At 37.5% G+C, this 22674-nt stretch overlaps 1 protein-coding gene across 5 annotated transcripts in view; it reads left to right on the forward strand.

Annotated features, from left to right (window-relative positions):
• The first annotated feature begins 2249 nt into the window (after positions 1-2249).
• Positions 2250-22674, forward strand: part of LOC136250913 (ephrin type-A receptor 7-like) — a 37739-nt gene continuing 17314 nt past the window's right edge. For all 5 annotated transcript variants that reach the window (XM_066043257.1, XM_066043258.1, XM_066043261.1 and 2 more), the window contains exons 1-3: positions 2250-2330; positions 4491-4994; positions 17589-17783. In XM_066043257.1, the coding sequence (XP_065899329.1) occupies positions 2270-2330; positions 4491-4994; positions 17589-17783 (760 nt within the window). In that variant the 5' untranslated portion in view covers positions 2250-2269. The remainder of the gene's footprint in view (positions 2331-4490; positions 4995-17588; positions 17784-22674) is intronic.

Genomic DNA, 22674 nt, shown 5'->3' on the forward strand with positions numbered 1-22674 from the left:
CTGAAATGTTTCATGTCCAAGTGTACAGTAGCCTTACTTTTAGAAATGTGAAATGTCAGTTCAGTATTCTAGTCCAGTAATCCAGTCCAGTTATTAGGCTCTATGAGCTATGGCTCTATGAATATTTTTATGGCCCATCACTGAATCCTAACATCCAGCGCTAAGGACTGGAGCAACAAAGGAATTAAATCTACGCTAATACAATAGCCTCTACCACTACTAGTACACATGAAATAAATTTCTAATAAATTGCTGCATACTTGACCAGAAATCACAATTACGTTATATCACTGAACCATGCTATGTAAGGTTAAATTTTATACTTTATTTATCAAGGTAAATATTACAACTGTGCTAAGAATCAATCTGATGAGTCACTGGCTCTAAAGTATTGTGAATCTAAAAAAGGGGCTTCTGAATAAGGCATCAAAGGGCATAGCCAAGAAAATTTGAGAATTTATAAACTCTAAGGTTGTATTTTAGGCAAATTTTGGAGTAAATCAATTAAAACATGAAATCATACAATACGGTTGTACTGTACATTAGGGATCATGGAAATTTGGGTTTTCCTAGCCAAAAAATTCACCCAAAAACCAGATTCACAACTCCATCCTGGCACCTTGGCAGTATTGGTTAGGCATAACCAAGCCCAAAAGTGCCTTCAGTATGATCCTAAAGGCTTACAAGAAATGGTTACGAAATTTACAAAAAATTATTCAATGGAATTTTCTACTGAGTAACTGTTTGCCTAGGCAAGCGTAACTCGATAACAGCTAAGGCTATGGGCTTGATTTTTTTCACTGTTCGACATCGTTTCATCCCGAGATGTGCCTATTGGCATACCACAGTACGTACAATGCACGCATCATGGACTTACCTTTGTCCTCCTTTGTGTCCCATTTCTTTTTGCTGACAGCCCAAGGTGTTGATTCGTGGTAGCACGATGCATGGCTTCCTTACAGTATGTTTGTAAACGGGAAGCGTCTGTATTTTCTGTGGTGACTGGACTGATTGCAGAGACAATTCTAACACTGTTCTACATTTGTAATGCTGTGTAATGGGCTGAACAAAGCTGAAAGCGAAGTGTAATGGCCACTGTACTTTTGAGGCAGTAATTAATAGTTAGGGGCATGCGAATCGTCATACTTTCGTGGTGACCGGATCGATTGTTGCAGAGACACTTCTTCTACTGTTTTTCGTTTGTAGTGCTGTGTAACGGGCTGAACATAGCTGAAAGCAAAGTGTAATGGCCACTGCACTTTTGAAGCAGTTTTTGCGTTCAGACAAAAACATTAATTCGGGCGCCATCTTTTCTTTTGATGCAGTATGTGTGGGTTCACCAGTCATAATAATGTTACAAAAAAGTAAACAAACAAGTTTAAGAAAAATTAAGTTCGATTAGGGATCATAAAAAAAGTTGGAAAACAAGGGAGGTCGCCTACACCTGTAGATGTACTAGTGAACATTTTAATCCCTAATTCAGTCTTGGTCTTGGGTATAGGGATGAAATGTTCGCTAGTACATCTACAGGTGTAGGCGACCTCCCTTGTTTTCCAACTTTTTTTTCTATGATCCCTTAATTTTTTTCCTAAACTTGTAATAAACTAAGCCTTAGCTTTGATTACTCTATTAGAGTATAGTTACTTAGCTCCTCTATTAGAGTATTTCAATGCATTAGGTGATGAAAAAGTAAAGAGGGTATAATGGATGCTAGTTCAATGTACTTGTATGGATGCTAAGTGTTATGTAATATTTTACTTTAGTACATTTCGTTAATAAAGTAATTTAAACTGAAGCCAGAGGAGGTTGGTCACTCGTCATCATTCATCTCGTGATCTCAAAGAAAGGGTTGGACTAATTCAACCTTTGTACCTCTTAATAGTCTAAAATACAGATTTTAAATCCATACCAGAACATCCCAGCACCCTTACAAACCTTCTCAGTACAATGCACTGCTTTCCTAGCTGCTAAACAAGTCTTAACACCTAGAACAATGTTTGGTTGTGTAAATTTACATCATAGGCTTATGACACAGTGACCAACCTCCACTGGATTGAAGCTAAAATTCAAAGGGGTTTCTATCAAAGCCACAGAAGCCCACCTAGATCTACCACTGTTAACTGCACATCTAATGAACACATCATTTCATTGAGTGCAGGTAGGCCTAAAATGCTACATGTATATTCCTTTAATCCACTCATGCATGGATAATATATATATATATATATATATATATTTTTTTTTTACAGGTATGTATTAATCAGAGAGAATGAATAATAACTGTTTAATGAATTTTATTGCAATAACACTTTATTGGAGCCTTCAGTGTGGTATGTTATATATACGACCTTGTTTGTATCATAAGAAATGGATATAATGTTTTATGCAATTTACCACACACAACATCCACCGAGCAGGTTACAGGCTAGCTGTGAGCATGCTAAAAAAACTTCTGTGTGTATCTGTACTTATGTGTATGTATTTGTCTATATGCCTATGTGTGTCTGTCTACATACGTATTACCAAACATTCTATTCTAAACCTACCAGTATGAGAGGAACAGTTGCAGTATTATTGTAGTATAGGGATGATGAAGATTCGTGCTTTCTTGCCACAAAATATCTCTCCAAAAACCAGCCTCATTGTTTCTTTGTGACAGTTTGGCAGTATCGGTTAGACATAATCAAGTTGAAATGTTCCATTGGAGTGAGCTGAAACATTTTCACAAAACTCCGTGGAAACTTTCAAAAAAAATTATGGTAACTAGGGTTGTGAATTGATTATGCTTAATTTTGGATGATCAATCGGTTAATACTGAGAGTGGTTGATAATCAAGCTATGCAGGCAGTAACCATTTAATTGGCTTTATCACCTTACCACAAGACTGCTTACATTTTTATCGTAATGGATGCACTAAAGTGTAAGAAGGAAGCTGACTGGTGTTTGTTAGCTTGCAATATCAACTTATATAGTCCAGTTTTTAAAGAATGAAATTAGTGGTGTATCAAGCCATTAAAATAAACCAAAATATATAATGTCAATTGCATAATGTCAAATGACAAATATATTAAAGCAATCAAGCAACAAACTAATAAGAAATGTACCTACAAAAAGTGAATGAAATTATGTGTATCATCACCAGGTATTGGAATTAGAATTGGTATTCTTAGTCTATGTGGTGTATGTGTACCATATAGCTGGATTGAGAGGCCTAATGTATTTCACGGACTGGACTCACGGAATGGACTCGCAGACTGGACTCACGCACTGAGCTGGAAACAGTTTTTAAACAATAATCCAGACATTATCCATCTCTTGCAACACTGAAGACACCACTATCAAGCTACAACTGCTAATACTGCTCTTCTTTACTAGTCAACAAACTAGCGCATGCACTAATTAATTAGAATACGCTTACGATGCATGAGTACTAGCAGTGATAAAACATGATAGAGGCCGTTGTTGTAGCTTAGATGTATTTCCTTTGTTCCTCCAGTACTTAGCACTAGTGTTAGGGCTGTTGTGATGAGCCAGTTTATTTGCATAGCCCCATCACCTCGCCGGGCGGTGCCATCTATAGCTACCCTGCTAAGAATTGTTACTGACTCATCTCTACAACCCTAGCACTAGTGCCAAAACAATAAAGGAAAACATCTATGCTACAACAATAGCCTCTATCACGCTTTATCACTGCCAGTACTCGTGTATTGTAGGTGTATTCTAATTAATTAGTGCATGCGCTAGTTTGTAGACTTGTAAGGAAGAGCAATATCAGCAGTTGTAGCTCGATAGTGGTGTCTCCAGTGTTGCAAGAGATGGATAATGTCTGGATTATTGTTTAAAAACTGTTTCCAGCTCAGTGCGTGAGTCCAGTGCGCGAGTCCAGTCCGTGAGTCCAGTCCGCGAAATACTTTAGGCCGGATTGAGAGGGAAATTTTTATGGATTGCCACCGTCCAGACTTTTAGGGAAAAGTTTTTTACTTCTTCAGGATCATGTATGCATTTATAATATGCCATTTGGATCGGGCTGCAAATTTCAAGGGAGCTGTGCAAATTTTGAGGGGGAAAGTTACGTGGATAGCTGCCAATCCACATAAATTGTGAAAATTTATCCCTCCTAAAAAGCCCACTACATGGTATGCATGTGATTGGCTGAGTAAAAACCTGTCATGACACAAATTGAAATTATATATCTTGTTCAGAATGCTCTTCTGGCTTAGACATTAGTGTGAGTTATGTGACTACCTGAAGTGGTGATGTGGAAGCTTGCAATGACCTGGTCCAGTGAGGTGGGATGGGATGGTTATGAATTTCTTGTATATATCATTGTCTATTATTCAAGACTACACAGTGAATGATAGGAAACATTTATCTAGTACTTTGTATTAAATGTGTGAGATCTGTAACATAGAGCTAGTTAACTGTATATTAATTTCTGTCATGCTTATTTCTCTCTATGCAGTTAATATATATTTATGTATATTATATAGGAGCACAGGATTGTACTGATGTAGTCGATGTCTATACCTCAATAGAAGACACTTTTACATTAGATGTTTCTAGACAAGTAATAGTTCCAATGAGTAACTTCTCCTGTAATGGTAGAATAACTGGTTATCTGATACGAGTGAGTGTGAGTTTTGATTCCGATGATGATCAGTATCCTACTATTCAAGTTTACCATCCCACCAATCAATTATCATATACTGAACTACATCGATATCAACTTGTAGAAGATGATATATCTCGCGTAGTTTCCATTATATATTTGGCTAATGTATCCTTTACTGGCAGTAATAGAATTAATTTTCAATCAGGTGATACTATTGGATATTATCTACCAAGTAACTTGAGGCATAATGTACGTAATATTCAAGCGATGGGATATATTTCCTACACAGATAGTAGAAGTAATCCAAGAAGCACTTTCTCACTCATTAGTGATACAGATTCAACTGTGGCAGACAGACAACCATTGATTCAAGTGATATTTGGTAATATTATTGTATCTGTGGTATATGGTACTAAATACACAGTAGTAGACATCATGAGATTTTCCTGGGCATTTCACTAGAGAGGGTGCTACATGAATTCTTTGTAGTAGCATGTAGATATAATGTGTTTGTAGAGTTAGTGTATAGCTATCAAGACACACAGTACACAACAAGGAAGCCAAAGCATTACTTTAGTGTATTAAATATTTCACAGTACAAATAATAATGTGATTCTCATGCATATATAGCTCCATGCTTCCTTATCAGAACAAAGAAAAATTTTATTGTGAAGTTGCTTGCCAGGTAGGATAGTACACACAGTAAATTTGACTAAGTCATCTCAACCACTCCTGAAGAGTAGTTAGACTTCTAAACACGGGTGTTACAGGATTCGAAGTCTGTTTTGTAGCACATAATTTACATGATGTTGGTGGATAACTTATGGAGCACCTGCCTCCTATAGCAAGCTAACATTCTCAATAAATCACAGTTAGCAAGATGAAGTGTCCACTGTCCAAGCAATGATATCTCTTGCCAGTGTGTTAAGACGTGTATGCTCTATTAGAGCAAATTAACATATCTTTACTTATGGTCACTCCAACTGGTAATTTCATTATTTCATTTCTATACAACAATTTTTTTAAATTTGCCAAAGCATGGTTTAGTCTGCCTGCCTTGCCTCCTGCTACCCTTCTTTCCTGTCCTCCTACCTACCTGATCATAGTCAAAAACTAGAAGCTAAACAATACATCACACTACCTCCATTTTACATAGCAATAGTAAACGTCTCAGGCATGTGCCTTTTGGTACTCTGACAAACATCCATTTTTTGCCTTTTTTATTTCCAATACTTATAGTTATCTTTTCATGACAGGAAACCATACTGAAGCATTATTTTTAGATCAACTCTTTCCTTATAGAAGCATTTATGTCCTATGAATGAAAGGGAATTGCTTAGTTTTGCCACAATGAAGTTGAGTATTATGACCACACCTCTTAGTTATTTATCATGTGGGATCATGAGGCCCGTTGTAGCAAATTTAAACAAAGCAGTCTGCCAATAAAATTATCAGTTTAGTTGTATGATACTCTAACAGAACAGTCACTAGTCACAACTGTGTGTATCCCAATAGGCACCTGTAGATCTGTAAATACAGTGGTCCTGTAAATACAGTGAGTCAAGTATGGAGCTATATACACAAGTATGCAAAAAAATTGGAATTTTCAACTAGAGTAGGGACCATAGCACATCAATAGAAAGTACTGAAACAAGCTGGAGTAGTGCATGATATTAAATCACAGTAAAACAATAAGAAGTGTTATATCCCTACTTTGTATTTCCATTATGGTATCTTGAGCACAGTAGGGATATAACACTCTCTTATTGTTTTATTGTGATTTAATATCGTGCACTACTCCAGCTTGTTTCAGTGCTCATTATTGATGTGCTATGGTCCCTACTCTAGTTGAAAACTCCAAATTTTTGTGTACTTATCTGTTAACTTTTTTTGTAAAATAAAAACTGGTGAACCGCACATACCTTGTCAAAAGAAAGAAATGGTGCCGCACACCCCAGCTACCAATTATCATCTGAAAAATGAAGTATCCATTACACTTCGTTTTTCAGCTATGTTCAACCAATTACACAGCATTACGAATCAAGAACAGTTCGAAAAACACCTCTGCAATCAAAGTAGCCGCTATGAAAAATACAGACAATTTTTTCCGTTACAAATGGAATCCATCATGTGCTACCACCTAATCAACATCTTTCGCTGTCAGCAAAGATGAATGGGACACAAAGGAGGACACTGGTAAGACCATGAAGAATGCATTTTATGTACTGTGGTATGCCAAAAGGCACCTCTCGGACCGAAGCAACGTCAAACAGTGAAAAAATCAAGCCTGTAGCTTTAGCCGTTATCGAGTTACGCTTGTCTGAAGGCATCAGTCAGTCAGTCAGTCAGTCAGTCAGTCAGTCAGTCAGTCAGTCAGTCAGTCAGTCAGTCAGTCAGGCAGTCTAGAAAATTCCGTTTAATATATATACACTTTTAAAATTCCGTAACAACTTGTTGAAAACGTTTCGGGTTGATCTGAAAGCTTGTTTGGACTTAGTTTTACCTATACTAACCAATGCTGCCTCATCGTCGTCAGGGAAAATTGAGGCTGGTTTTGGATGATGTTTTTTCATGATGTTTTTTCATGGGCCACGCCTACACCTTTGTGGTCCCTACTATCACTCTGTATCATACATACTAGCTACAACAAATAAGCAAACCAATGTATTAATTTAAAAATGAAGTAAGGATCTATGCACAAAGTAGTAGTTGCTGAACAAGAGACATAATTGTAGCTATATGTTGACCTGGGAGTGTAGCAGTGGTATACAATCATGTCTCTTGTTCAATGATTTTAGTGCATTGACCCAACTTTTTTTAAAATGTACTATTTAATATATATCAGGGCTAAAGAAGAAATTAAATATGCACATCAGGAGAATGTTTCTCAAGTTTCAGCACTAATTGTTTCCTATATATGTTACAAGTACACAGAAAAATTTGGAATTTTCATCCAAATTTTTAGTGTACTTGTTTGTTAACTTTTTTTGTAAATAATTATTATAACTGGTGAACCCACACACACACCACATCTAAAATGGCACCACGCACCCCAGCTATATCAATTATCATCTGAAAAGTGAAGTATCCATTATGTTTCGTTGTCAACTATATCAACCCGTTACACAGCATTTCGAATCAAACACTGTTCGAAAAGTACCTCTGCAATCCACGCATATACCGAAAGAAAGAAATGTTGCCGTGTGACCCAGTTATATCAGTTATCATCTGAAAGTGAAGTATCCATTATGCTTCGTTGTCAGCTATGTTCAACCCATTACACAGCAGTATGAATCAAGAACTGTTCGATAAGCGCCTCTGCAATCAAAATAGCCATTATGAAAAATATGGATGGTTTCCATTGCGAAGGGAAGCCATCACGTGCTACCACCAAATCGACACTTTTCGCTGTCAGCTAAGATGAATGGGACTCAAAGGAGAACACTGTTAAGTCCATGAAGAATGCATTGTATGTATTGCGGTATGCCAAAAGGCACCTCTTGGGCCAAAGCAATGTCAAACAGTGAAAAAATCAAGCTTGTAGCCTTAGTTGTTATTGAGTTATGCTTGTCTGAAGGCATCAGGCAGTCAGTCAGTCAGTCAGGCAGTCAGTAGAAAATTCCATTAAATGATTTTTTAAAAATTCCGTAGCAACTTGTTGAAAGCGTTTCGGATTCAATCTGAAAGCTTGTTTGGGCTTAGTTTACCTAACCAATACTGCCTCATCGTCGTCAGGAAAATTGAGGCTGGTTTTTAGGTGATGTTATTTCGTGGGCCACACCTACTCCTTTGTGGTCCGTATTAGAGCTCGGCGGTATTGAAATTTGGATACACGGTATTAGTAACAGGAAAATATCGCGGTATATCGGTATATAGTTAGTTTGTTTTTGTAATTATTGCATCATTTCTTGGGCCTAGTACAAAGCGGTATCATCCCAAAAAACAAAAAATATGTAGTTCAGTACAAGTAAGCATGTGTTGTAATGTGACAACCTCAAGTTTTTGTTTAGGGCATGTCTGCTAAACTATCAACAGATTGGATAATTAAACACCAAAGGCTGGGTTAAAAGCAATCCTATACCGGTATTCATCGATATACCGGTATTTCGATATATCGGTTATCAAACACTGTTACGGTATGATAATCGGTTATGATAATTTATCATGATAAACGGTATTACCGATATATTGCAGAGCACTAGTCCGTATACTATATAGTACTATCGTACTGTATGATAAATTTACTACTGAGTAAATTCAATCAGATTATGTTGAATATCATGTACAGGTGTTGTGTTATATTCATGTGCATGCATGCAAATTTCCAATGTGATTTTAGACACATATACACAAGTCTTACACAAGCAGCAAAAATACAGTTGTATTTGGCATTGCTAAAATGATTGATGGTAATAAGGCTATGATACAAAAGAAAGAAATTATTACAAAACAAATTATTACAGACATATAGAAATGCAATGTAAATTTCACAGTGCAGCAGTGAAGCTGTTAAATAACGTCAAAGAGTATCAGCCATCTATTGTTATGTGATTTAGCATTAGAAAATTAGAACTGTTGTCACCTAGTGCTTTAATTATTAAATGGGCCATATGAATTTCAATCATTATGAATAATGACAAGGTGTTAATGAGGTCAACACAAGTGTATCGACACGAACATGCAGAAAGCTTCCATTGCGGGTATGAAATTAAGCACAGGAAGCTGAAATGCGGCCTCATAATGATGTTTTAAGTGCAGCAAAGTACTTACTTTACTAACCAATGAATGTAACAAAGTTGTGAATATATGTGTTCACCATGCTAATGGCTAAATCCATCAAGTGCCATGTCCTGTGGGTTATATGTGGCATTGCACCAGGTGTCTGTTATCAAATAAACTAACCTCTGATCTTCATTCAACAAAACAACAAACTGTCTTCCTTTCCAAGTCCATACCTTAACTCTGGCCTGATTTTACATTATTATTTTGGAATGCTATATCAAAAATATACAACCTCCTAGGAGGGATATATATTTGCATCCATTTCTCATTAATGCTTCCCATATACTGATAGCAGTACATGGCATTATACACCTTCTCTTCCTTTTGAAGCAAGGTGTATATCTGTTAGGCATTACAATTATGTATAATAGGCTGAGCCTTCTACCCCTATGAGGCTACGTATGTATAGATCATATACATCCACAAGTGATGAAAGTTGTACATTGTGCCATATGTGAATGTAAGTTTCAAAATCTTTTAAATGAGCGATACCTAGCTAGCTGTGTTATACACTTATGGCCTGTAGGTTTCAGCACAAACTTTGTAATACAATTTACTGATATGATCATAACATACTTGTATGTTACTTTGACAGTTATGTGCAGTTGGTTTAATTGAAAGACCAGCATAGGCTTGGCAATAGAAGGATTCTAGCACATAACTTAACACTATAGTAGTTACTTAGAAACCACTCAGAATGTACATTGAAATATATTTAATTATAGCACTCCTAAGACCAAGCCATTTTTTTCTACCAAACTTGTTCAGTAAGAACAAGTTTAGTGCAAAGGCCAGTAAAACAGAGAACTATATATGTTTGCTTGCTTGTAGTCAAATGTATGTTTAGTAATGTGTACAGTACATCACATTGTGAAACAAGTAGGTTAAAACTTTAAAAAATATGCGTGCCTTAAACAAAGATGATTAATAGTGGTTCCAGTGCTGCCTTTGATTGCAAAGTACTTCTGTACTCAGAGGTATAAATACTCCTGACATCTTATCAACTGGTGGTGGCTGGGAAGGATACTTACCAGTGAAGGTAGAACCATTGGTTGCAGCAGTAACAACTATAACATCCCTTTGCAATCCGATAGCCAAAAGACACACTTCAAGATCACCACCCCAGGTGTCTGGCTTAAGTATCTCCAGCTGCATATGAAGCCACTGCAAATTTGACAAACCAGTTTCCAAAGGGACGGATGGGTACTTTGACATAGTGTCCACAGCTAACTTCCTAAGATGCAAACTGATTGCTTCATCGTCTTTATAAATGCTGGATGGAAATGAACCCAGCTGATGAGTAACAGCATGGTATAAACAACTGCTGTCTCCATTCACCACATGCTTTACTACATATAATTGTTGCATAACACTGATCAATGACAATGAGCTAGTTCTCTTTGTGGCTAAAATTTGTATATCAGGGTATGTAAACGAAGTTGGTGGGCATAGGCTGGTTGGCCAACACAACAGGTGGCCTGACTGGTAACACTGCAGGCTGTTTAGGTGGTATTACAAGCTGCTTGGAGGGTAACACAGGCTGCTTGGTGAGTAATACAGGCTGCTTGGTAGGTAACACAGGCTGCTTGACAAGTAGCACAGATGGCTTAGATGGTAACACAGGCTGCTTGGCTAATGGAATTGCTATAGTTTAACATTGAAATTGCTGGTTTTTTTAGCTAACAAAATTTCCACATCATTTCCTGGCATTGTATCAGCTTTGCGTAGCAGGGTGTGGCCATTGATGGAATGGACTTTGAAGGAAGAGATTCCTTCACCAAAGTTCACAATAGCTTTGCTCATAGGGTTAATATTCTTCTGCACAAATGCAATGCAGCTCATGCTAGCTTTTCTGTGATACACTTCTTTCATCACAGAAGCAGTACTCCACAATTTTTGCTCACTGTGCTAAAGTTCTGAGGAACCTTGCTTTCATGTTTTATTTCCAATTCTGCAGCTTCCTTAAAAATTCAGAACCACTTTACCCTCATACAGCTGACGTACATGATGTAGTGTTGTATCATTGTTAATACCATCAAATATGGTATTTGATGGTATGAACATATGAAAGTGTGAAGCATTGAAAAGGTATGAAGGTATAGGTGTGAAGCATTATCACACCTATACAGTATTTCATCAAATACCATATAGGTATGATAATGCTTCACATGGCTAGATTTAGCTCCAAGATTGTTTAGAAACTTCCATTTTTTTGTGTATTAGCTCTAGAAAGCCTTTTTTGCTTTATTTTATTGAGATGAGGTGCTAATAGTTGTAAATAACATGAAGATCCATATCTCTCTAGTAGTAATTTGGACTAATTAGCCTTTCTCTTCTGTGAGGAGGTCTGTGCAGTGGAAACAGCATTATTGGATTTTGCTACTTTAGTTTGCTCAGAAATTTACAAGGCTTCCTTCAAGTTCCTAGTTGTGTTTGGATCTGTCAGTCGTCTGTTTATAGGACAACAGCCCCAATCATTGACTCTGCATTTTTTTAGTCTCTTCTCCATACCGTATTGCTTCCTAACCAACTCAACTTCATCTGTTGGCTTTGGGTCAGCACCTGGTTTGTTCCAAGGTTGTAATTGTTCTGTGTACCCTCTTTCTTTTTCAGTTTGTTCCATACAAGGTTGTAATCATTCTGTGCACCCTTTTGTGCTCATCATCTTGAAGGCCTGGCTGGACATAGTCTTCTTAACAATATGCTGTTACATGATTACAGTGTCCTGATAGTCCAGCTGGACATGAACAGAAAACACATGCTACACAAGCAGATTGATGTATGAAAATGGTGATGTTACAAACACAATCCTTCCTCATAGATGGTAAAACAGCTACAGAAATATGCTCAGCAACATTTGGCAAAAGGTTGTATTCAATGTACAAAGATTGAAAACTCAATTAAATAAGATTTTCTCCCAGTGCTTGGTGCACCATGGCACAAGCAAGACATCACTTTAACTGTGTGATATTCAACTCAGTGGGAATCTTCCTATCTAGTGAAGCACCAGGAATGTCACTATTCCTGAGTAATAGCAAATCATCTTGTAAAAACTCTGATTCCAACATTGCGTCATCCAGAAATACCATGTCAACATCATTACTCTTTCAGAGCTTGTACTGTTCTCCATCATCTTCCATTCTTCACCATAAGCCACACCTAAAACCCACGTAAAGCTTACTGTGAGTAATCTCTATAACAAATCGTTGTGGTATCTAGATCTTGTTGCTCTTCATTGTGGATAGTAAAACTTTCAATCTTCATAGATGCTAATTCCCCATCATCTTCTCTCTGTTCTCCATGATAAATACCTTAAACCCAGCGTAAATTAATCTCTATAATAAGTGGTTGTTGTATCTGAATCTACTTATTCCTCATCTTGGTTCTGGACCATGGAATTAGCATAACTCTCCATCTTCATATACAGACACTTCCCCATCATCTTCCCTCCACGATAAACACCTAACCCACATAAATCTAGCTTAAAGTAATCTCTATGATAAGTGGTTGCTGTATCTAAATCTTGTTGCTTCTCATCTTTGCCCTGTACCATAGTAGCAGAGAAGTACCTGATACCTCCTTATGTTTCATTGCTCGAAAACATTAAAGTCCCCCAACTAGCGAGGCCATTTTCGTTTTGTAACATAATTGCGGATAAACCTCATTGAAACTCAACACATGGTAAGAATATTCAATCATGTAAATGCAATTACTGCTGCTCAACATTTCAACGAGCCTTTAGTTACAGTGTTCATTTAAACTTCCCCAAGTAGCCCAGTGAACAGACTTTCAATCAATGTGTAGTTTTAGGCTGAAGAATTAAGTTACTCCATTTAATGTTGCCTTTTAGTCCTGTATTGTGTAAACATGCATTCCCCAAAAGTTCTGTTAAAGGTTAAAATAATGTATTTAAAAAAAATACATTGTGCATAGGTCGTAACCTTAAATGCTGCATTGCATACAGACAAAGACTTCTCAAGTTCTGAATAACTTCTAATTTATACTGCAGTCACAAAGCAATTCTAGTTTAGGTGAATTCACATTGACATAGGCTAGCAAATTTTAATTGGCTGTTTTTTTTTTGGAATCAGAATTTCAGAAAAATAGTTCCAGAAAGCATTGCTACAGAAGATTATTCAAGCCACTTTGCAGTTCCCTGGCTAGGACAAGGTCATAGCCAATTGATACACCACATAATTCAATTCCAACACACACGTGCACACACACACACACACACACACACACACACACACACACACACACACACACACACACACACACACACACACATACACACAAAACTTAGTCAGTTTCACACTAGTACAGCATCAATCTTAGCCTTTTCCCATCTTTCTGACAGATTCACTAGAAGGCTTCCTGATGATGTACAGGCTGTCTTGAGTTGGAATATATGCTGAGGTTATGGATCCATGCATGAGCTTTACCTTCCACAAACGTTACGACGGTTATAGGTGGGAAAAATCAGATAAATTTCCATGCATGCATGCATCCCTAAATTGCAAACATATTATCATGTGCATATGCCAACGGCAGTTGGGCAATAGCAGACATTGCCTCACCCCCTCATGGGTTGTAACAGCACTGAGAATTTTTAAAAATCATGTGCAACCACATGAATTCATGATTTAATTATAATAATTACATACATTTTAATTAGATGAAGCCATGTAATGGCTGTAAGTTCATTGGTAGTTCACATTTCTTCAGTATTCTTGTCTAATAAAAATGGTTAACACGCTTACTTGTAAACAGGAAAATGAGTGTGTTTCAAAAAACAGCCACATGCACTAAAGCACAGACATGTGTGCATACACGCACACACACACAACACAGTATAGCACAGAGCAGCAGAGCAATGCATCAGCAGGGGCGTAGCCAGCCAATATTGGATGGTTGGGCATAGCAACAACTTAACTACACATACAAGAAACACGCTCACTTTCATGTGAGACATTATCAAAGAAAAATATGAAAAATGTATGCACACAAAGCCTACACCTACCTATGCTATAGTGTAAACAAATGCTGCTTTCATGCATGCAAACATTTACTAGCTATAATGCTATTCTATTAAACTTGTAGGGCAGGCATCCACCGATGATCGTCGTAGCTGAGCATCATGTGACATCAAACTGCTGAACCTACAAGAACCAACAATGTAAACAGTTCATCACATATTTACTACAATCAACTGGCAGTATAGCTTACAGACCAACCACTACAGCGACATGTAATGCTTTTTCAAGTAAATGTCACATGGCCCCAAATGAAGGCCGGGGGTGCTAATTTATGAACTATAATGAGTCTTACCAGCATGCCAAGAAAGTTTTGTCCCAGACTTATAGCAGCCAATGTACATTTTGGTATAAACCACAACTCGATTAATCAGTACAATTATTATTACTCAGTACAAATTGTGCACGTGACACTTCATAATGACTTGACCTTTTCTCCATTACCTGCTTCATTTGCATATGACATTATTGTTATCTAGAAGAGTACGTTTTCCCGTTTTCTTTCATCAACAGTAAGTTAGGCTATACGGTACTTTCCTTATCAAAAAAATACGGTTGACAAGTCCACTGAAACAAAATTTTTTGCTGCCAGCACCATCCACACTGAATCCTACTGACGATTATCACTCACTGTGACTTAGAGATACAGTACCATGACTATAGTGTACCACGCTTCGACTCCATTTTAAATTTCGAATTTAAATCGTGCCAAGGAGCGTGGCACGTGCGTCTACATGAAGTGTAATTCCCAAGGGATTTTCCGCGTAATGGATCATGTGATACACCATCTAACTCAATCCCTTCTTTGAAGTCATGGTTCAACAAATGAGGTACACGTTTACGCTTTACAGTATTAAAGTAGGATTGTTTTGTGTGCTGCTGTGAATCCTCGCGTGAATCTTAAGCTACTTGTGATGGTTGGGCAAAAGTTTGTGATGGTTGAGCAAGAAACTGTGATGGTTGGGCAAATGCCCGCCCATGCCCACCCTTGGCTACGCCCCTGTGCATCAGGGCCTAAAATAAGGCCTTAAAACTGCATAAATTTATAGTGCTAAATCTAAAGTGTGCAGTGATAAATGTGATTTTGTGTAGTGTTAATTTATAAGGCAATTGCCATAATAAGACTACATATCATCACCAAGTGCTGTATACTCTGGGATTCACTACTACCACTGTAATAATATACATTATGCTTTTAACTCTACCGTTTGAAGATTCTATCTATGACCAGCTATATATGCATGCATGCATAGTGTTGCTAAAGATTGCATGTGAGCTATGAGGAAGTGAACTCTATCTGTGCCCAATAATAATCTAGTAGTATAGCTAAGCTCATAATTATGTTTTGAATCCTTGAATCTTAGCAGGGGTTGTGGAGAGGGGGCTATAGCCCCTGCCAAAATGTACATGGAGAACTCCAGATTAAAAAAAACTTCATTGAACACCAACAACTGTGTTTCAGTGTCTATTCTATTACTGCAAACAACTGGATGCATGGTTGTACCAAGGGCATCAGAGACCTGAAGCTGTTCTGGGTGAAAGACAGTTTAGATAAGTGTTGTTTCTATCATTAAATAAATACTAAGTATTGCATGTTCACTACTTTTGTTTTTTGACTTCATCAAGTTTAAAAGCTTTTTTTACTTCAGTCAAAAAGTGGTGAGGCTCTGGCCTCACTGGTCAGGCTCTGGCCTCACTGGTCACACCTTCGTCCGTATTAAGTGCCTTTAAATAATTACTGTCATATTTAGCTCTGGCTTTGTAGTTACTTTGGAAACATTACTTATAATACAGTTTATCTCTTAATCTCATAACAGTATAACAGAGGTGAAGTGTCCAGTTTTATCCACACTTGTCAGGTATCTGTAGACTGTAGCTAACACTTTGTACTGTGTATTACAGCCCACAATTGCCTTCAAACAACATCTCAAAATACTATTTAATACACTGTACTGTAAGTGCGGTCTAAGCTGGTTAATGATTTGACTATTGGATTTCTGCTGAAGGTTTGTCTCAACCATTGATTTGGGTTTTTATATTTACATGCACTACTTGTGAAGCTTTGACCTGCTGCAGAAACTACTTGATGCATTGGAGAACTTTCAGTTTTGATTGTGGTACAGTGGGTTTTCCCTAATAGAGTTGTCACCCTATGACCCTAATACAAAACTCAAGCAACACTATTATTCTGAAATCACTCTCAGATTCAGTTTCAGAGAGTTGATTTTCAAACGTTTGCTAGGGAAACATGTCCCCAGACTCTCCTAAGTTTGTATAATGTACATGTTAGCATTCAGACTGTTTGTACATGAAGTATGGCTCAGGGGGGATGGAGCAGACCAAAGAGTGAGGGGGCCAGGCCAGCTGTAAGCTGAAGACAAAAAAAATGTAATCACCTGCTACGATGGCTGTCCTCCACCAACTATATCTCCTTATTTATAACTACACATACGTAGCTAAATAGCTTGCTACAATGCTTCTCTGAATACTGTGACTGCTCTATTAGAGTATCTAGATCTTGACTGTTCTATTAGAGTATCTCAATCTTTTCTTACAAACATTGTCCCATAAAAATGGGGGGGGGGGGGGGCTATGGTATGGCTGCTTTTCCTCTACATAGTACAATGTAGTTAGGCCCAGGCTTTGAAAAAGATTATGCCCTTGAATGTGCACCTTACCAGAAAGGTGCTTCTTGCTTCTGATACATACTGTAGGAGTCAATTACTGTAATTGTGTTGTATGTATTTGGGAAAATCTGAGCACACCAGGAGGACTGAGTCTACTCAGTAATAATAACAATCATAATTATGATCAATCAGAAAGTGTGCAGTGTTAAATTTAGGCACTGCAATGCATTGAAGTAGTTTTATGTATTACCCTGATAACTTCTTTCAGTACCTTTAAGATATTAAATTTATGGCTAATTGTACATGCCATCAGGCATTGGACAACACTTTAAAACCAAACTGTAATTTAATTTAGTGTTACTGGTCATTGTTTGTTGTGAATCTTTTGTGTTAAATAAACACATATGGGTCGTCCTTACACAGCTGTACACTTTTGCAGCCATGCAGTCACAAACCTTTTCTTGTAATGAAAGTGCATATAATTAATATGTCATTCTGTCTACATACTTCTTTGCTCACATTTCCTCATAGATATTCAATGTGATAACCTCACAGCACCATCCAATGGAGAGATATCATCATGTAGTTCTGGCAGTATTAGAGTGGGTTATGAAGGAGACACTTGTAGCTTCACATGTAACACTGGTTATGAGCTAACTGGTAGTGACACTAGGACTTGTCAGAGTGATGGGAGCTGGAGTGGTACTGAGACCATGTGTAGAAGAGGTGCGTACATATCTTTGTCAACTTGTCTTAATTATATCTAATCTAAAACAGCCAAGCTGTGAGAAAGGGTGTAGCCTTCCAAAAATAGGCTAGTAGAAAAAGATTTGATATCAAATCATTCATTTGTAAATTACAAATTAAGTGACAATATAATATTATGGTCACTACCTTTTATATCACATCTTTTTCATATATACTAGCCTATTAATTTTTGGAAGGCCATACCCTTTTCACAGCTTGGCTGTTTTGTATTTTTGTATTTGTGTGCTAGCAGAAGAACTAGACTTTAAATGACAATTCCACTATTTTGAAATTCATTTTGTATTATTTTGATATTAGTTGTTGAATTACATATCAAACAGTATGGTAGTACTGTTTAAATAGGGATCCTACCAAAAATGACACGTGCCACCTAAAATGTCGCCTTTAAAAATCATCCCAGAAACATCTTACATGACGAAAATCACCTTTACAGAATATCAAGACACACGATAGTGTGTCGTGCGGCCCAAGAAGCCGGCGCGCCACACCGTGAGTATATTGACAGGAAGAAAGAAAACGTCATTTTCACACTTTTGTATCTCGGTGATGGCTTATCCGATTGAAACCAAATTTGCTGCAGAGTTGCCTGCCAGCTAGGGGAGTCTACATTCCAAATTTGAAGGAAATCACTCAAGCCATTTCCGAGATATGAGCGGCCAAAGTTTCGTTTTTTTTTCTTCGTTTTTTTTTTCTTCTTCTTCGTCTTTTCGCACACTTGCAAAAATTGCTATAAAACGCAAACGCGTGCTCTGATCACCTTGACATTTGGCACACAGAAAAGGAGTCCAAAGGCGCATCCTAGCATCAAATTTGGTGCAAATCCGATGAATGGTTCAGGAGTTATGACCGATTATTCGCGTAAAACAAGGTCGATTTGTTGTCACGCCTACAGGGTAAACCGCTTCATGGAATGAGCTGCAAATTGCTATGTAGATGGAGTAACCATCGTAGGATTGCCTTTTGGTAGTTTGAAAGGAATCGAGATTAAGACCACGGAGATATGACACAAAATCCAACCTGTGTCACAATTACGCGATCGATTTTTAGTAATAAAAAAGTATTAGTTTTTACGCCTACTAGGCAAACCGCTATGAGCAATGAGCTGAAAATCGGTGTATAGCTGGAATAATCTTCATAGAAAGTCCTTGCAGTAGTATAGAAGAATTGGATTACAAACCACTGAGTTATGATTCGAAAGCCAACTTGGTGTAGCAAATGCGAGATCGAGATACTCTAATAGAACAGTCACCCTAATAGAGCATTCAGCTAATTTATTTACTCCATTATAGAATTCTATTACATTACAAGTTATTCTGTAGGGACTTCAGCTGCAAACAGTTAATCTTATAGACAGTTAAGCAAGAAGCAAGTCACCCTGTGGAGAATTAAGCTACAATTATATCACTGTAGAGATTCAGAACATTACAAGTCACACTAAAGAGAGTTCAGCTATAAACAAGTCATGCACCCTGTAGAGAGGTGGCCAATTTAGAATTAAAGGAATTAATTTAGGATGCAGCAAGGGTGAATGTAGAACACAGCTGAGTGATTAAGGTTCATTGTTAAAACTTTGCTAATTGCAATTAGTTGTATCAACATTCATTCTTAGCTGCTTCGGATATCAGCTGTTTCTGTTGCCAGTTACTTGGGTGCACCTGTTTTACAGCAATCGTGTCCTTGCATGGATTAAAACTTTGGTAACATTGATTCTTGGCTGCTCCAGATATCAGCTCTTTAAGTTACCAGTTATTTTCACTCTTTTTCTACAGCTGATCAATGCTATTGGGTTAGTAGTTTCTTGGATGTGCCTTTTTTTCAGCGAAGGTGCTTTTGGGGTGGAATATTTATATATATAATCCAAAACAGCCAAGCTGTAAAAAAAGTGTGCGGCCCTCAGAAAGGCTATGGTGAAAAAAGATGTGAAATCCAAGGTGGCGGCCAAGAAATGGCTGTGATGGTAGGTTAATGGTAAAAATTTTAATAACGACAATTCAGGTGAATTTTTGTGCCGCTTGGTCTTGGCACAAAATTCACCTGAATTGTCATTATTAAAATTTTTACCATTAACCTACCATCACAGCCATTTCTTGGCCACCACCTTGGATTTCACATCTTTTTTCACCATAGCCTTTCTGAGGGCCGTACACTTTTTTTACAGCTTGGCTGTTTTGGATTAGATTTCATTTCTTTTTGTATTTGTATACCCCAAAGCCGGCCTATGGCCAGCTTTGGGACTTTTTTAACCTATGCTTTTTTTCCTTTACTACAGGAAGAAGAAAAGATGAAGTAGATGTACTTTAAGTATTTTATCGGTAAATGTACAAATTATATATATAATACATAATTTGATTACAGAAATCTCCATGGTGGTTTCTTTGTAACTGAACACTCTACAAGCTATCTACAGGGTGAATTGTTTGTAGCTGAACGATCTACAAGGTAACTTCTTCTAGCTGATCTCTCTACAGGTGATGTGTTTGTAGCTGAATTCTGTACAGGTGATTTGTTTGCAGCTGAGCTCTTTACAGAATGGTTTCTTTGTAGCTGAACTTTCTAAAAGGTAACTTCTTCTAACTGATCTTTCTACAGGGCAATTTGTTTCTTGCAGAATTTTCTACAGGGTGATTTCTTTGCAGCTGAACTCTCTACATGGTGGTTTCTTTGTAGCTGAACTCTCTACAAGGTAATTTCTTCTAACTGATCTCTCTACAGGGAGATTTGTTTTTAGCTGAACTATCTACAAGGCAATTTCTTCTAGCTGATCTCTCTACAGGGAGATTTGTTTGTAGCTGAACTATCTACAAGGTAATATCTTCTAGCTGATCTCTCTACAGGGTGATTTGTTTGTAGCTGAATTCTGTACAGGTGATTTGTTTGCAGCTGAGCTCTTTACAAAATGGTTTCTTTGTAGCTGAACTCTCTACAAGGTAACTTCTTCTAACTGATCTTGTTTGTAGCTGAACTATCTACAAGGTAATTTCTTCTAGCTGATCTCTCTACAGGGTGATTTGTTTGTAGCTGAATTCTGTACAGGTGATTTGTTTGCAGCTAAGCTCTTTACAGAATGGTTTCTTTGTAGCTGAACTCCCTACAAGGTAACTTTTCTAACTGATGTCTCTACAAGGTCACTAGTTTGTAGCTGAACTCTCTACATGGTGGTTTCTTTGTAACTGAACTTTCTACAAGGTGACTTCTTCTAGCTGATCTTTCTACAGGGTGATTTGTTTGTAGCTGAACTCTCTACAAGGTAACTTCTTCTAGCTGATCTCTCTACAGGGAGATTTGTTCGTAGCTGAACTCTCTACAGGTGATTTGTTTGAAGCTGAACTCTCTAAAAGATAACTTCTTCTAGCTGATATCTCTACATGGTGATTTGTTTGTAGCTGAACTCTCTACATGATGGTTTCTTTGTAGCTAAACTCTCTACAAGGTAACTTCTTCTAGCTAATCTCTCTACAGGGAGATTTGTTTGTAGCTGAACTCTCTACAGGTAATTTGTTTGAAGCTGAACTCTCTAAATGATGGTTTCTTTGTAGCTGAACTCTCTACAAGTTAACTTCTTCTAGCTGATCTCTCTACATGGTGATTTGTTTGTAGCTGAATTCTGTATAAGTGATTTGTTTGCAGCTGAGCTCTTTAAATAATGGTTTCTTTGTAGATGAACTCTCTACAAGGTAACTTCTTCTAGCTGATGTCTTTACAGGGTCACTAGTTTGTAGCTGAATTCTCTACATGGTGGTTTCTTTGTAACTGAACTCTCTACAAGGTAACTTTTTCTAGCTGATCTTTCTACAGGGTGATTTGTTTGTAGCTGAATTCTGTACAGGTGATTTGTTTGCAGCTGAGCTCTTTAAAGAATGGTTTCTTTGTAGCTGAACTCTCTACAAGGCAACTTCTTCTAGCTGATGTCTCTACAAGGTCACTAGTTGTAGCTGAGCTCTCTACATGGTGGTTTCTTTGTAACTGAACACTCTGCAAGGTGATCTCTTCTAGCTGATCTTTCTACATGGTGATTTGTTTGAAGCTGAACTCTCTACAAGGTAACTTCTTTTAGCTGATCTCTCTACAGGGAGATTTGTTTGTAGCTGAACTCTCTACATGATGGTTTCTTTGTAGCTGAACTCTCTACAAGGTAACTTCTTCTATCTAATCTCTCTACAGGGAGATTTGTTTGTAGCTGAACTCTCTACATGATGGTTTCTTTGTAGCTGAACTCTCTGCAAGGTAACTTCTTCTATTGATCTCTCCACAGGGCGATTTGTTTGTAGCTGAACTCTCTACATGGTGGTTACTTTGTAGCTGAACTCTACAAGGTGATTTCTTCTAGCTGAACTATCTCTTTCCATAGTTGCATGAACTCCCTACAAGGTAACTTCTTCTAGCTGATCTCTCTACAGGGTGACTTGTGTGTAGCTGATCTCTATACAGGTTTCTTGTTTCTAGCTGATATCTTGAATTCTCTTCAGGGTGACTGCTCTATTATGATGACTGCTCTATTAGAGTATCTCGATCTCACACTTGCTGCACCAAGTAGGATTTCGTGTTATAACTCCGTGGCTGTAAGTCTGATTCTTCTACACCATTGATGATCCTTTCTAAGATGATTACTCCATCTGTACATCGATTTTCAAAGCATTCCCCCAAGCGGTTTATCTGGTAGACGTGGCAAGCAGTTGTTTTTTATTAGCTAATCTTGATTGCGTAATTGTTACACACTGTTAGTTTTTTCGTTGTATCTTCCTGTTTTTTAGCTCGATTTCTTTCAAACCACAAAAGGTTTGAGGTTCAATAGTTAACCTATTCACCCACCGATTTTCAGCTTCTTCCCATACGCGGTTTACCCTGTAGG

Source organism: Dysidea avara, chromosome 3, assembly GCF_963678975.1.
Source record: "Dysidea avara chromosome 3, odDysAvar1.4, whole genome shotgun sequence".
In the NCBI taxonomy this organism is placed as follows: Eukaryota; Metazoa; Porifera; class Demospongiae; order Dictyoceratida; family Dysideidae; genus Dysidea; species Dysidea avara.